The sequence below is a fragment of the Leptodactylus fuscus genome, chromosome 1, assembly GCF_031893055.1.
Source record: "Leptodactylus fuscus isolate aLepFus1 chromosome 1, aLepFus1.hap2, whole genome shotgun sequence".
In the NCBI taxonomy this organism is placed as follows: domain Eukaryota; kingdom Metazoa; phylum Chordata; class Amphibia; order Anura; family Leptodactylidae; genus Leptodactylus; species Leptodactylus fuscus.
In genome coordinates this window covers 120217768-120235013 of record NC_134265.1, presented here as the reverse complement: position 1 = coordinate 120235013, position 17246 = coordinate 120217768, and the positions used below count along the sequence as shown (strand labels likewise).

General features: G+C 40.7%; 1 protein-coding gene across 1 annotated transcript in view; it reads left to right on the top strand.

Annotated features, from left to right (window-relative positions):
• MYO18B (myosin XVIIIB) overlaps window positions 1-17246 on the top strand; it is a 456489-nt gene that overhangs the window by 231432 nt on the left and 207811 nt on the right. The window contains exon 27 of the mRNA XM_075276574.1: window positions 15954-16073. Coding sequence (XP_075132675.1) covers window positions 15954-16073 — 120 coding nt within the window. The remainder of the gene's footprint in view (window positions 1-15953; window positions 16074-17246) is intronic.

Genomic DNA, 17246 nt, shown 5'->3' with positions numbered 1-17246 from the left:
TCATGGCCTTCTTCAAGGGGAAGATCAACATGTTACAGTTCAACCTAGAGCTATAAAGCCTTACCTGGTGCCTTAAGCCAAAAGGTGCAGCATAATATCCAAGGTCTTCTACAAGGTTATATTTACTATGCAAAAATGCCTTCAAGGTTTTCTCAGACTCTAGAAAATCATCTTTATCTTTCTACTACAAAAGATATAGTTTCAGATTGTGTAAATTCTGCTTCGAGAAATACTAAAAAAAAAAAATTAGCTCCCTAAAGGTCTAGATTCTCAAAGATCCCATTAATATGTATCTGCCAAATATCACGTCTAGAAATCTTAGTTCCTATAAGAAACACATCATGCTTTCAGCAACTCTCCATTTTTACTATCCACACTACCAGGATACAGGAATAGAGTCGAGCTTTTGTCTCTCTTGTAAGCAAGAATGAGATTGATCCTTTTATCTTTTCTTCTTCGGATCATTTTCAGTTTTGGATGAATTAGTAAAACTCCTATCGATCTGTGCCAAGCCTTACAGCAGTTTAGTGGATTATAACACCATGGCAATTTTTTTTTTTTTTCCAGAAATAGCGCCACACCAGTCAGTGTGTTGTCTCTGGTATTGCATCTTGGCTAATGAAATGAATGTGGATAACCTGATAGTGAGATATCCATTTTGTGCATGTCGTACTTTTAGATTGCAACATTTTTGCATTTCTTAATATGATACTGTATTACTAAGTGGAAAAGGTAAAGTGGGGTGCGAGGGATATTTCTTGGTGTTACAGATACTGCAATGAAATCCAATTATCATTCGGTTGTCTTAATGTTACCATTACTTGGATTCATTTTATGACAATCCAGTATATTATTTTGTGTTGCAGATAACACCATATGTTTCCCGTGTGTTGAAAGGCATTGTTTTCCAATATCACTTGTCTGTGGCTGCCATGGTAACTGTACAGACTGTACTGAGTATTGGACATACCTTTTAACCTTGCAGGCACTTCATCCTTCATCTTTTTATATCTCTTAAATGAAGTATTACATGTGGAAAAAAAAACATTCAGAGGATACATAAAGATGTTTTCCTTATCAACAGCATGTATGCAGAAAATAGCCTGAGACACATTTGTAAGAAAGACGCAGTAAACAAGTCTGACTATCTAATATCAATTACCTGCCTTAAAGCAATCCTTACGTTTATGACAAGGCTGGCTGTAGAGACGCTCCATATCCGTTCAATGCTGACCCTTGCACCTCAGTCACAGAATTGGTAGAGTATAGATAGAATTCTGGCGAGGTACAATGTATGTCTCAATGTGCATCCTCAAGACATGGATAGGCTTTATATCTCCACTGGAGGCCCCTTGTAAGTACGCCCATAGTGATAAGCACAACAGCGGCAATAATCTCATTTACTATCCAAAAATTGTATAATGTGCAAAAATCTCTGAATATATTTAATGGAAGATGCAGAAACATAAAAACGTGAACAAATGCAATTACCTCAGTAGGGATGAATTTACAGAAACAGCAGAACATCTTCCTTAAGTGTTCACCACCTGCTCAATGACAATCCATTCCTTTGAGGTGCACTTCTTCTCATCGGGAGGCCTTCCATTGCTAGCTGCACTTTACCTCTCCATCTGTGATATGTACAATACTTCAGAGCATCATGGGAATGCAATAAAGGAAAAATCATAGCAACTTTTACAGTTTTTGCAGTTATGTTTAGGACATCGATTCCTGCATATATTAATTCTCTTAAAGAAGACCTTTCATGTCCTCGCACACATGCAGTTTTATATACCGCTAGAAAGCCAACAGTGCACTGAATTCAGCGCACTCTCTGGTTTCCTGTTATGTGCCCGGGGGAAGAGATATTGGTTACTTACTGATAGCTCTTCACTGTTAGAAGGGTTTTCCTGACAGTCTAACTGGGAACGTCCTTCCTGACAGTACTGTGTGTAGTGCTATACTGTAAGAGGGTGTTCCTTATCGCCCGCCCTCCTGATAGTACTAGTCTATAGACAAGTACTGGGGGGGACGTTCCTCACTGCTCAGTGTCATGGCTGGGTGGTAATTGACGTCCCCTCACAGTATAGCGCTACACACAGTACTGTCAGCAGGGACGTTCCCAGCTAGACTGTCAGGAATGCCTTTCTGACAGTGAAGAGCTATCAGTAATGGAACCGATATCTCTTCCCCCGGGGAACATAACGGGAAAGCTGACAATGCGCTGAATTCAGTGCATTGTCAATTTTATAGTGGTATATAAAACCGCTAGAAAGGCGCCGAGAACATGAAAAGTCCTCTTTAAATATATTTATATCTTGAATTTTTTCTTTGTATTCTTTACAAAATTGAAACTTCCCCACATTTTATTGTGTCTTGTTCTACTATGAGTTTTTACACCAATATATAGACTTTGTTGCCTCCACATCTTGTTTGATAAAATTAGGCAACTGTTACATGATATTCTGCAAAGGCACTCATCATTTACATCAGACACAAATAAAGTGTTGTTTATGAGCTCTGTATGAATCTCAAAAGAGCAGGGGGTATGTCTGCTGCTAAAAACAGTGAGACAATAATGTTCTAGTCTCAGTAATATTTTTCTGATTATGATCACTCTATTTTTTATTATTTAGCATACAGTTATGTCTTCCCACTCCCTTCCTTTCGACTCGACATACATTGTTGGAAATTGTTTGTGTCTATATGAGGCCACCTACTGTATATGTGCTTGTTTTCTAACTTGTAGTTTGTCAAGGGTTTTATGAGTTTGCCACAATATTTTCATTAGTGCAATTAGTTACGCCAGGTACCCATGCGGACCCAAAAGATGGAGCGTCTGTCCACTGAAAACCATGGACAACAGTGGATCCCATAGACAATGATGGGGTCTACTCGGTGTCAGGTTTCCGCAGGTTTTATACTGAAACTGGGGGATAGAAATGTCCTCCATCTGTGGTGGAGTACGGAGACTCTAACACAGATATGCAGCCAGCCTTAGGCAGTGTAAAATGTGCTAGATTTATCACAGTGACTGATGCTGGATGATTAATTTATATACAGTAGAAGTTTATATCACCTAATAATTGATTTCTTGGTGCCAGAATTGTTTGCCAAAATGTTATGCAATTGTGGTGCACATTGTTACATCTTATGTCATACCCAGTCTAAGCCATGTCCCCTTATAAAGCTATTTGCAAAAAATGACCTGAATTTAGATGCAACATTGTATAGCTAAAATGCACCTATTTTAGACCAAACTTCACACACAGTTGCCATAGTAAATTTCTCCCAATGTATTGAATTTATGAGAAATTGAAGAAGTTTGTCAAAAGTAAGTTTGGCCATATTCTTAACTCCACTGAATGCTCCTGAATCACCGTCTGCAGTAATGTGGGAATTATTTCTCTCTTTTGGACAAGAAGTAGCTGCCCGACACCAGCTATTAGCAATATCAACTGTATTACAGCTTGTGTTGTCACATAGTGATCCTCTCCACTTCCATTTAAAATTTCCCTGCCTCTTGACATAGCTAAAGCACAGCACTCAGCTATCTGCAGCAGTCCCATTGAAATGAATGGAGCCCTGGGGGCCAAACGGTGGCTCAGTGGTTAGCACTGCAGCCTTGCAGCGCTGGAGTCCTGGTGTTCAAATCCCGCCAAGGACAAAAAACCATCTGCAAGGAGTTTGTATGTTCTCCCCGTGTTTGCATGGATTTCCATCCCATATTCCAAAAAGACATACTGATAGGGAAAAATGTACATTGTGAGCTCTATGTGGGACTCACAATCTACATTTAAAAAAAAAAAAAAAAAAAAAAAATGAACGGAGCCCTGCGTGCTGTCCAACCAACCGAGCCATTCAAAACTGGGATGCAAAGCATTGTAGCATCTGTGAAGCCAACAACTATGTGCAGGTTCTCATCAGCAATTAAAATGGTGACAAAAGCTACATCAAAATGGGATTAGTCAGAATCCCATCCACTTTGCAGGTAATCCAAAATGCAGAGTTTTTGCAACGTGGGGCCCCCTGGACTATGAGGGAGTCTTCTATATGTGTTCATATAGATGATTTCTACTTTTCTCTGCTTGCTGTTTCCTGTGTGCAGATCCTTTATTACACAAGTTTATATATTGCATTTAATAACATTACTGATTATTTGTTTATGATGATGTGTATTATGTGGATTGTGACGCTGCAGTAAAATTGCTTTGCATGTGTTTTTATCCCTGAGCGATTCCCATGTTGGCTGTTGCTGTTATTTTTGTTAGCAATCAGCACAGAATTGAAATACCACGCTTGGCGCAATTCGGCTTTATTAAACGGAGGCTTCTCAAGGTCCTAGCATATTCCAAACAGATTTCCAGGGAAAATGAGGATTTTCTTTATTTCTTCCACCTTATCTCTCTCCTATTCACAACTACTTGAATTGAAGGGTGTTACACTTCCTCGGGTAGATTTTAGCTATCATGCCATCTGTTTTGTTTGCAAGTAGAAGAAAAAAAAATCAATCAGAATTTCCATTTATACAAGAATGCAGTAATAAAAATATTAGATTCTAAAAAAGTTTTATAGTACCTAATATCAGTAACAATGTCTGCTATTGGCTAATTGTATAGTAGAAGAGATTGCTATGCCATCCATCAACTGAAATTCATAAAGGGCATGAGAGGATACAGGCTGTTAAAGGAAGAGGCACACATTGATACCAGCTCTATGAGTTGTAAGTAAGGTAGCTTTTTACCACTGTAGAGAGTGAGACAATCAAATATTTACTATACAACAGCTGTGTATGTGTGTATGTGTGTGCATATGCGTGTATGCACATTTGTGTGTGTCCCCTCGCCATCCAGCAGCCTTCTTATTCCCCTGCCCTCTCCATAGGGATTCTTTGTTAGAAGTATCTCAATCTGTGTTTTGACACTGACAATCTTCTTCTTTTCTGGATATAAATTCTACTCTTTTTTCTAAAAGACTGTGAAAAAAGAGTAGCCTGGTAAATGGAAAGGACCTTAAAGGGAGTCTGTCAGCTCCAAAATGCCTAAACCTCCTAAACCAATAATAGTGTTACATAGGAGCCTTTAGGAGAAGCAGAAACATACCAGTTTGATCAAAAACCAATGAAAAAATTCAGAAATAATATTTTTTCTTATCCTTTTATGGATATACAAATCAGCCTAAGATGCATTGTGGGTGGGACTATTTATAAGAATTATCTACAGATAGCTATAAGGGTAAGTTCAGACAGAGTTTTTTGGCCTCCGCCTCAGGTTCCGGACCAAAAGCCGGGTAGCCGCAACTGAAAGCTGGTGCACTGCATTGGTATCGAGCTGCGCACTCCGCTCCGGATTAGGCCCAATGAATGGGTCTAGTCCGGTGGAGGGGAGTGCCTTAAGAACGAATCGCGAGGCGAAATGGCCTGAAGAATGAGCATCTTGCTTCTCTTTTCCGGGAGCTGGAAGAAACCGCTCCCGGAAAAAAGACCTGAGCGGCTCCCACTGATTTCAATGGGAGCCGTCTTTTTGGTCAGGATTTTGAGGCGGATTCAGCCTCAAAATCCTGACCAAAAAAACTCTGTGTGAACTTACCTTAAGTGCTCTGAATGTCCTCTACAATTGCTGCCTAATGTCACCACTTTAGCAGTGCTAGACATTTTCTGTCCCTGATTATGAGATTATGTCTGCATTGCTAATGGGTTTGTGGCCAGAAAGGTATGTCTCTATGCCTGCACCCATTAATGGTCTCCAGATGGCCATCATTTTAGGGAGACATTTTGGACCATACAGGCTACTTAATATCAGATAGTGTCTATATTATGTGTGTCCATCACATGACTATGACCTGTATATCACATGACCATTGAATTACTTTTATCCACTAGAAGCAAGCAGAATGAAAGATAGCAAGATCTAGAAAACAATGAAGAATTGATGCAGGAAGTATATTGGAAAATTGTCCAACTTTTCATTATGCACACAATAAGATTTGTCATCCAGTATTATCTGAAAGTGGACAACCCCTTTTATTACACATGACAAACTCAACACAGATGCATTGACAAACTCAGTAGCTACAGCTCTATATACTATACAGATCTGCATTATCCATAAGAATACCTACTAATGAGAAAAAAAAAGAGTTATGATTACCTCTTCAGGTAGAAGAAATTTGTAGATATTAAGAGGCAGGACATATGGAGGAATCATAGATTAGAATTAAAAGAAGGAGGTCCGGCATTTAAAATGTGTGGAATCGGGCCAGGGTTTAATTTTATGATAATGTATTCATTCATAGACATGCAAAGCTTCAGTTCAAAGATGTGAATAAAAAATGCCTTTTCCCCAGTGTACGAGAAAAGCTACTGACGCTTTCTAAAGAGTATAAAAATTCAGTCCTAATGTGTCTTAAATACCTTGTTAGCATAAGTGTTTTGTCTTAAAACATTGACTCTTTAATAGCTATGTTTTTTACAGTTACTTATAAATTTTAAGCATTTTAGTATTTTCTTTCTTTTAATTCTGGGCTAGAGAAAAATATTGGTTGCAAAGCTTAAAAATCAGAGGAATGGATAACAATTTGTGCAGGTCATTGTACTGTAGGCTTAATTCAGTTATATATGGTAACATCTGTTATTGTTTCTACGACTGCACACAACTATACACAACCACCAGCAGAGCAGAATACACTGGTATTTGTGTACATGAGGAATACCAAGATTTCTGGCTGTTACCACTATTATATGATTCTATTTATATGTAGAGTTCCAGCAAACTTTACCTTCATTAGACTTAATCAATTAAATAAACAGTTGTCACAGTGGTTTTAAATGACTTTTATCTTAAGATATCACATTGCAGCAAGTTATCACCCCTTCTTCACATATGTGTTTGGTAATCCGATCGGGGAGTCCACATGGGGACCCCCGAATGGAATACTGAACGCACTGACAAGCGGTGAACAGTGAAAGCACATGGACACCATAGAATGTAATGGGGTCCGTGTGCTTTCCGCATGCTGCCTGCACAAATCATGCGGACATGAAATTAGATTGCAAAGTACTTTTCTGTCTGCATGTTCCGTGCGGAGACCGCGCGGAAAGCACATGAACCTCATTATAGACCATGGGGTCCGTGTGCTTTCACTGCACACCGCTTGGCAATGCGTTTGGTATTCCGTTGGGGGGCAGTCCCCATGCACACTCCCTGAACGGATTACCAAACGCAGATGTGAACAAGGGGTTAGCGTTAAGTAAAAGTTTATTATCTTTGTAACCAAAGGATACCAAACAAAAGCCTTGTTAAGCATTGGTTAAGTTTTGGATATTGAACCTGGGCCAAATGTATATATTAGTAAGTTGCAATCTCAAGGGCGCCTATCACATTGAAAGCAATAGGTAAAAAAGCCTCCCATTGACTTCAATGGGGAGCGTGCGTATGCCGACACCCATTCAAGTCAATGGGATCTGTTTTTTACGCCGCTCACTCTGAACGAGTCTTAAAATCAGAATGAGCGAGCGTAAACTCTGTGTGAAGGCTCCCTAAGTGAGTAAACTCATGGCTTCGACTTTCTGCTGGGGGATGCATAGGGCTGGAAAGTAGAGAGGAATCTGAGCCATCTCAAATTGCTCTTCATTTTAAGCCTGAAAGGGCCCTTAGGATGTATTTTTGCATAACTGAAAAATCTATTCCATGCATGTACATTGTAGGCCTTGTTCAAATTAATGGAACAGTTGCAGAAATTTCTTCATCAAAAGGGCTGCAGGCAAAAACGTGATAGCAATGTATAGAGTTTTTTTTCCTGCAAAGGTTTTCACAGAAAGTGCCAGCTTTTTCCGTATTGATAATTGATATCATGCAATTTCCTAATCTGCAATGGTTTTGGAAATCTCCACATTTCCACTGTGTGCATTTTTCTGCAATGTATGGATGGGATTTGCTAGAATCCCATCCACTTTGCAGTAACTACAAATCCACCATGGCTAAATCATGGCGTTTGTGCCTCGTGGGGCCCCAGGCTTGACAGTAGAAGCCTGGTGTCAATGATTACTGATTTTATGCAAGTGGTACCCTCTGTCACATTGTATAAAGACACGATGAAATAGCATTTTAAAGGAGCTCTATCATTGGGAAAAGTCATTTTTAGATAAGCACATCCTTGCATAGCCCTTAGAAAGACTATTCCACACCTATCTTTAGTATGTAAATTGCCTCAGTAGTGTTTGAATAAGTCCGTTTTTATACATATGCTAATGAGCTTCCACCGTGCAACGGAAGTGTCTGTGTGCACAGTCTGCTCTATGTATATGCATGTTTGGAGCCATCCAGGCCAGTGACTGTGCACTTGAGGAAGGACTACCATATGTCCGAAACACGTTGTGCTGTTCCATTTGTTATTAAAGAAGTTTCTGTCATCTTCTGGGTGAGCGCTGTTCTTCAGGCTGAGCATTGTATCAGGCCGGCCCCAATTTTTCGTTGTACGTTCCCGTTCGTGTAACGGTCCTGCAGCTGCTGCCCTCCACCTTATTCTACATACCCTGGATTTGCTTGCTCTCAAGGTTATTTGGGTTGTTGTGACTTCCTCACAACCCACCCAGGTGAGCAAGCACTTGTCTCTACATTTAAACCACATTTTCTTCCAGTGGTAATACACAAGGATCGGCTCGGTGTTGTTTGTTTTTTGCCTATGTATATGCATAGCAGAGACGAGTCATCAGCACAGTAGCCTCTGCTATACATACACATAGAGCATGCAGTGCACACAGACACTTCCGGAGTGCATGGAGAAGCTCATTAGCATATGAATAAAAACAGGCTCATTCAAACACTACTGAGGCAATTTACATAAAAAGGTACATGTGAAATAGCCTTTCTAAAGGCTATGCAAGGGTGTGCTTATCTAAAAATGACTTTTCCCAATGATAGAACCCCTTTAAAGGGATTGTGTCATAAAGAGTAAAGCTGGCTCAGTGATCAAGAGATCACTGTGAGTTTTACTATTTAAAGCTGTGGCTAACCTTAATTATACAATGTATTATTGCCAGAGATTCCCATGGTATTTTTAACAATAACTGTTTGTTACAGATTTTTGCTCTCTTTTATAATCATATGAAGTCTAAGGGAGGGAGTTGCCTCGAGGAGGCAAGTGCTTTAATTGTGGTAAATCTCTAAACATATAAAGTATTCTCAGTATTCTATATGCATAATCAAACCTGTATGCATAATATTTCACATTAAGTGTGGCTGACAGTCAAGCTCCCCAAAACTAAAACATCCCTAGGCATAAGCCAGTGGTGCATGACGGCCTTATAAATCAGATTTTTATTGCATTTAAACATGTAAATTCTAAATAGCACATGTAAATTAAACCCTGAAGTGGGGGACGTAGTATAACGTATATTTAATGTGTAGAGAAGAGTTGTCGGAAGAAGTAAATACAAATTACCAGGCACATTACTTGTGTGATGAGTTGTACCACATTTAACTAGCACTTTACGAAATCATTTTACAGTTTACTCTTAATATCATTTGCATAATTTGCTGTGCCGGTATTCTTAGGTGTCAGGAAGGGATTAATAATTACCACATTTAACTAAAGAACTGTGTTTTTTCCCATTTGCACAAATCCCCACCGTCCATTAGAGACAGACTTTGTTTTTAGCTGTAAGAAGCTATGATAATTTTTGCAAGCCCTGGGACATTGCAACATAATTAGGTTATTAATGGAGGAATTGTTAAACAGTCTTTTATGCAATAAACAAAGACGGTGCCAAATACCATTTAGGATGTTATTGCAAGCTGAACATTTCCCTGCGCTGTGATTGAACCTGATAAGAGGCTCATAGGCTATGTGCAATATCGTGAGGGCTGCTGGGTCTGGTGAATTGTTCATTGCACCAGAGACATATATAGAAAGAAAGTCTTTTGATATGGGTTCATGAGGTTGTTATAATCCACTTATGGTTGGGGCTTTCACAGATCACCTGGTGATTTAATAGCCACACAGTTCAGTGCTATCAAGTGGCTATTTGATGCTTACAATCTATATGCTTTTTCGGTAAGCTGCTTTACCTTCCAGGGGCCTTTTATAAGCCATTTGAAGTGAAATACAATGTGGAGTCTTCTTTTCTATTACTATCATAATTTTAGGTTAGTGTAGAGAGGACAAAACATATTGCCAGTAATGTTCTATGAGCTCAGAGTTATCTGATATTGGGGGCATAGGTCTTGCAGTTCGTGCTGTAATGTACAGTTAATGGAAGTCTACCACTCATTGCACACTATTTATGTAAGTTATGGGGTACTGCAGGCATAACATGTGACAATGGTTTGCTGATGGGATATTATTTGATTATTCTGAAATGTGGACTATAGGTATATTGCATGCTTTTGTATACAACATGACTTATAATGCAGCAAGTTATCTCAGCAGGACATTCGAATATGTTGCTCAACAAAGTATAGCAAAAATAGGCCAAATTGTCTATTGGCAAAGTCATCTGTTGGTGTACTATAGATAATATGTGTCAAAAGACAGGTGGTAGCAATGCTGTACATTCCCATGGTCACCTTGCACTGAATAGGTCTACTGACTTATGCTGCATAAATAGTATACAGGAATGGGATTCATCAGAGTAGCCATTTGTTTTCCTGTCCTTCTATCTGAAAAAATACACCAAAATTTATTCTTTTCAGCAATTTGAGGATGAGCTCTAAAAAAATGTGATCCACTTTGCTGAGAATGTAACATTGCAGATTTGTGTAGGTAAACATGCAGCATTTCCTCCCTGTGTGTCTGAAGCCGGTTGGAGTAAAACACACATACAAAAAAAAAGGTCATGAATACATTGATAAATCTCTGCCTTCTATATATTGGTTAGAATAGGACCTTCATGGAGTATTTGCTGTTAATAGATCATTTGTTGCTAGATTTTTATTAAATTATCTTAATTTTGCATGTAGATACTACTTGCTAGACCAGCTGATGGACTTAAGCCTCCAAAATCTTTAGCAACCTTTTATTCCTCATGTTATAAAGCCATTTTCATCACAGGATTGCAGCATGTTATCGTTTGTTATATACCATACATTTCTGCAATGGTTGTGTACAAGAGATAGAGACTTCATTTAAGTTTATGGAGATGCCCTCCTGCCTGGGCTTCTGCAACAGCAACTCCAGTGAATTTCTCCACAGCAAGCCCTTGGACATAAAAAGACAAGCCCTTGGGAGAATGCTGCAGTAATGCTCTTTGATATCTGCAGAGGTGTTTGTGAAAGAACAAGAGCTGTGATATTTCTATAGCTTGTGGTCAATGACAGATGTCACTATTCACTGTAATCATGCTCCATGACGATAATAAGATGAGTGATGAGAAGTGATCTCTACAGAACAGGAAGTGGTGAAAGCTAGACCAATGGTTGCAAACCCACATCTTCCAGGGAATACTTCTTACCACCTTTTTATAGTGCAGGAGTCAGATAGTGTGCAGAGCAATGAGTCCTTATGCTTGGTTTGTCTAAATCTTTATACAGGCATGGACTACAAGTTTAACATGTCCTGTAAGATCTTGCAATATCTTTTGAACAACAACCAGACAGAAGACAATAAGTGGGATTCATTTCTCTACACAGTCTTTGAAGATGTACTGGGAAGCAGTCCTTGTAAGATTTGTATTTAGCATTGTTGGTCTAGTGTGTAGTCCCTGAGCCTCACTCTTGTCTTTTTTTAAAACTCATTTTAATGAGAATTGTATCACAGGCACAATAAAAAACAGTGTTATGAAGCATAAACCCTAGCAGAACTCACACCACCATCACCCCCTCAGTTCATATTCAATCATGTATATCACATGCCCTGCTACCTCTTGTGTCACCCCCTCTACCTCATAGATTGTAAGCTCTTTTGAGCAGGGCCCTCAGTCCCATTGTGTGAAATGACGTTCTTTGTTATGTATGTCTGTATCTGAACCCTATAAATTGTACAGCGCTGCGGAATATGTTGGCGCTATATAAATAAAATGTATTATTATTATAAGTCTACAAGACAGGTACAACGACGCAGGAAGGGTCAGCCAAGAATGTAAAAAGGGGCATAACCCAATATCTGAAAATAAAAAAACCAAAACCAGATGTTTGGCCAGACATCCAGGCAGGATTATACATCAACACAATACATGACAGAGATCATGGATATTCCTGTTGTCTCTTAGTCTCTCACAACATTAATGGCTTAATGGTGAATCAAAAAGAAGGGGCCATGTACTGAATTACTGGGGAGTTGTACCACAGTCCCCCTACCTTGTGGAATTTTTTTTAGGACATCCTCTCCCTACACATACTATTTGATTGTAGGGAAAATATTTAAAAGTTTCCTACACAAAGATAATAATGGAGGCTGCAGAGCCATTCCGTGAAGTGCAATGAATTTCCTAGCAAGGAACCCGAGATTCTAACCTAAAAAAGTTCTGATTAGGGTTGAGCCGATCTTGACTTTTCAGGATCAATTTTGAAATTCGATTTCCAATCATTTTTCATTCAAACCTGATCTCGATCCCAATTCCGATCCCAATGCAAGTCAATGGGATTTTTTTACTAATCGGAGATGGGATTTTAAAAACAATCCTATTCACTATACAGCATGGAATCTAACAATTGAACACTATAATTGTTAGAATCCACACTGTGTAGTGATTTTTTTTAATCATTAAGTAGCCAGAGGATTTTATTTTAATCCTCTGGCTACTTAGTTCCCCCTGGTGTCCACTTACCTGCAGAGATGGCAGGTCCGGTGCCCGGTGTTCTCGTTCTTCTTCGCCTCGCTGCCCCTTGCCTCCCAGGTTAGGAGAGTGTGGGCGGGTTAGGAGAGTGTGGGCGGGTATTGGGAGGGGAGACGTCACATCTCCCCGCCCTGTACCTGCCCACACTCTCCTAAGCCACAAACCCCGCCTTCTTACTAGTTCTTTAACACTAACCTGGGAGGCGGGGGTAGCGAGGCGAAGAAGAAAGAGAACACCGGGCACCGGATCAGCTATCTCTGCAGGTAAGTAGCTACTAGAGATGTTAGCTAGTCTCCCATTAGAATGAATGGACGCAGCCGGCGCGCAGGGGGTTAAGACTGTGTGCCGCCTGCTTCCATTCATTCCTATGGAACCGCAGCGCAGCCTTCACACTGAGTATACACACCACTCAGAATGAGCGGAGCGTATACTCAGTGTGAAAGCTGACATTGTTAGCTTTTCCCACAATGCTTGGCCAATAGCAAAGCATTGTGAGAAATAATCACCGATCTCGATCCCACCTAAAAAGATCGTGTTCGGAATTCCGATCACGATCGTGAAATTTTCTCGATCGCCGATCAGAATCTGATCTTTTCCGAACACAATCGCTCAACCCTAGTTCTGATATGATGCAGCCAAGTTTCTTCATCTATAATACTGTACTAAATAGGCAGATTTCAGGGATAAGGGGGAAAGGGGTATATTCAGTACCTCAGACAGAAGATTTCCTCGATCTAGATCTCTAGTTTTGCATAACTAGACATGTCCAGATCATGTGCCAAATATGTGATTGCAGACAAGGACACCTGAAATAACCCGGTTATTTAGTGTATGAATATACGTGTTACAGTATATGTAGACAGCTTCTTTTGGTGTAAATATTAGAGATGAGCGAACAGTGTTCTATCGAACACATGTTCGATCGGATATCAGGGTGTTCGCCATGTTCGAATCGAACACCGCGTGGTAAAGTGCGCCAAAATTCGATTCCCCTCCCACCTTCCCTGGCGCCTTTTTTGCACCAATAACAGCGCAGGGGAGGTGGGACAGGAACTACGACACCGGGGGCATTGAAAAAAATTGGAAAAAGTCATTGGCTGCCGAAATCAGGTGACCTCCATTTTAGACGAATAGTGGATTTCAAATCCGGGTCATATGAGAATGTGAACTTTGTGACTAAGAGACAGGGATAGCTGTACAGGCAGGGATAGCTAGGGATAACCTTTATTTAGGGGGGAATGTTATTAAAAATAACTTTTTGGGGCTCTATCGGGTGTGTAATTGTGATTTTTGTGAGATAAACTTTTTCCCATAGGGATGCATTGGCCAGCGCTGATTGGCCGAATTCCGTACTCTGGCCAATCAGCGCTGGCCAATGCATTCTATTAGCTTGATGAAGCAGAGTGTGCACAAGGGTTCAAGCGCACCCTCGGCTCTGATGTAGGAGAGCCGAGGGTGCACTTGAACCCTTGTGCACCCTCAGCTCTGCTACATCAGAGCCGAGGGTGCGCTTGAACCCTTGTGCACACTCTGCTTCATCAAGCTAATAGAATGCATTGGCCAGCGCTGACTGGCCAATGTATTCTATTAGCCTGATGAAGTAGAGCTGAATGTGTGTGCTAAGCACACTCATTCAGCACTGCTTCATCACGCCAATACAATGCATTAGCCAGTGCTGATTGGCCAGAGTACGGAATTCGGCCAATCAGCGCTGGCCAATGCATTCTATTAGCCCGATGAAGTAGAGCTGAATGTGTGTGCTAAGCACACACATTCAGCACTGCTTCATCACGCCAATACAATGCATTAGCCAGTGCTGATTGGCCAGAGTACGGAACTCGACCAATCAGCGCTGGCTCTGATGGAGGAGGCGGAGTCTAAGATCGCTCCACACCATTCTCCATTCAGGTCCGACCTTAGACTCCGCCTCCTCCAGCAGAGCCAGCGCTGATTGGCCGAATTCCGTACTCTGGCCAATCAGCGCTGGCCAATGCATTCTATTAGCCCGATGAAGTAGAGCTGAATGTGTGTGCTAAGCACACACATTCAGCACTGCTTCATCACGCCAATACAATGCATTAGCCAGTGCTGATTGGCCAGAGTACGGAATTCGGCCAATCAGCGCTGGCTCTGCTGGAGGAGGCGGAGTCTAAGGTCGGACCTGAATGGAGACTGGTGTGGAGCGATCTTAGACTCCGCCTCCTGCAGCAGAGCCAGCGCTGATTGGCCGAATTCCGTACTCTGGCCAATCAGCACTGGCTAATGCATTGTATTGGCGTGATGAAGCAGTGCTGAATGTGTGTGCTTAGCACACACATTCAGCTCTACTTCATCGGGCTAATAGAATGCATTGGCCAGCGCTGATTGGCCGAATTCCGTACTCTGGCCAATCAGCACTGGCTAATGCATTGTATTGGCGTGATGAAGCAGTGCTGAATGTGTGTGCTTAGCACACACATTCAGCTCTACTTCATCGGGCTAATAGAATGCATTGGCCAGCGCTGATTGGCCGAATTCCGTACTCTGGCCAATCAGCACTGGCTAATGCATTGTATTGGCGTGATGAAGCAGTGCTGAATGTGTGTGCTTAGCACACACATTCAGCTCTACTTCATCGGGCTAATAGAATGCATTGGCCAGTGCTGATTGGCCAGAGTACGGAATTCGGCCAATCAGCGCTGGCTCTGCCGGAGGAGGCGGAGTCTAAGGTCGGACCTGAATGGAGACTGGTGTGGAGCGATCTTAGACTCCGCCTCCTCCAGCAGAGCCAGCGCTGATTGGTCGAGTTCCGTACTCTGGCCAATCAGCACTGGCCAATGCATTTCTATGGGGAAAAGTTAGCTTGCGAAAATCGCAAACTGACAGGGATTTCCATGAAATAAAGTGACTTTTATGCCCCCAGACATGCTTCCCCTGCTGTCCCAGTGTCATTCCAGGGTGTTGGTATCATTTCCTGGGGTGTCATAGTGGACTTGGTGACCCTCCAGACACGAATTTGGGTTTCCCCCTTAACGAGTTTATGTTCCCCATAGACTATAATGGGGTTCGAAACCCATTCGAACACTCGAACAGTGAGCGGCTGTTCGAATCGAATTTCGAACCTCGAACATTTTAGTGTTCGCTCATCTCTAGTAAATATGTACCTAGTCATTAAATCTATGTGAAAAATTATATTTTGCAGATCACTGATTTAATAACTGAGCTGTCTGATGAACGTTTCAAAGGTGAATTAGCTTGTCAAGTTTTAGAAGGGGAGAGAGCAGAGAGGTTAAGGGTAACCCGAGAAATCAAGGATATGCAGGTAAGTTGTCTAATGTCTATGAATATTTAACATGTAATGGAGATAGTGTTGGAAACAGTAGTGTACTCAGTGAATAGAAAGAGAGTTTAGTGGAGATTTCTTTCTTTATAAATATACAGTATAATATTTTCATTATACAACACATACAGTACTGTATTTTACTGCAATAGCTGTGTCTTTGTTGACTTCTACCTTTTCTGTATTATTAATTGCTAATCTCTGGAACATGTTACATAGTCCTGTTTTTACCAACAAAACTCAAGGCTAATATCCATACTTGGTAAAATGGAGTTACTTTTTAAGTAAGAATGGCAAAATTCATGGCTACAAATGAACAACTATTAAACAGGTACAGTAATTATTGGAACAACAAACAGTTAAAAATATATACATCTAGACCATGTAATGGTCCACGAAAAGACAGTATGTACTGAATAATATGTGAAAAATATGGCCACCTACTACAGTAACAAAATACCAGACTCAACAATGAGAGATATGGTCAGAGTAAGTTCAGATAAACACATCATATAACACATCGTACTATTGGGAAGGGGTTAATATAGTATGTGAACATAAATTTGAACATAAAGTTGTGAAGCCATGTCGTTTACCGGGATAAAGAGTAGCCTATATATATATATATATATATATACTGTATATATATATATTGGCTGGACAACTACTTTTGTTGTGAACATTTTCCAGGAGTTTCACAATAATGATGACACCCAAATATAATAAATTTTAATGTTAAGAGAAAAGTAAACCAATGCAATCTGGATTCATCCAGTTTTTATTTACTGTATAGTAGGGTTGAGCGATCGTCAATTGAGAAAATTTCACGATTGCGATCAGAATTCCGAACACGATCTTTTTAGGTGGGATCGGTGATTATTTCCCACAATGCTTTACTACTGGCCAAGCATTGTAGGAAAAGCTAACAATGTTAGCTTTCACACTGAGTATACGCTCCACTCATTCTGAACATAACCTCGTTCAGAATGAGCGGCGTTAAAACAGATCCCATTGATTTCTATGGGTGCCGGCATACGTGCGCTCCCCATTGAAATCAATGGGAGGCTTTTTAACCTATTGCTTTCCATGTGATATCTCAGGTTAGTGTTACAGACCTAGGAAGAAGGCGGGGTTTTTTGGCTTAGGAGAGTGTGG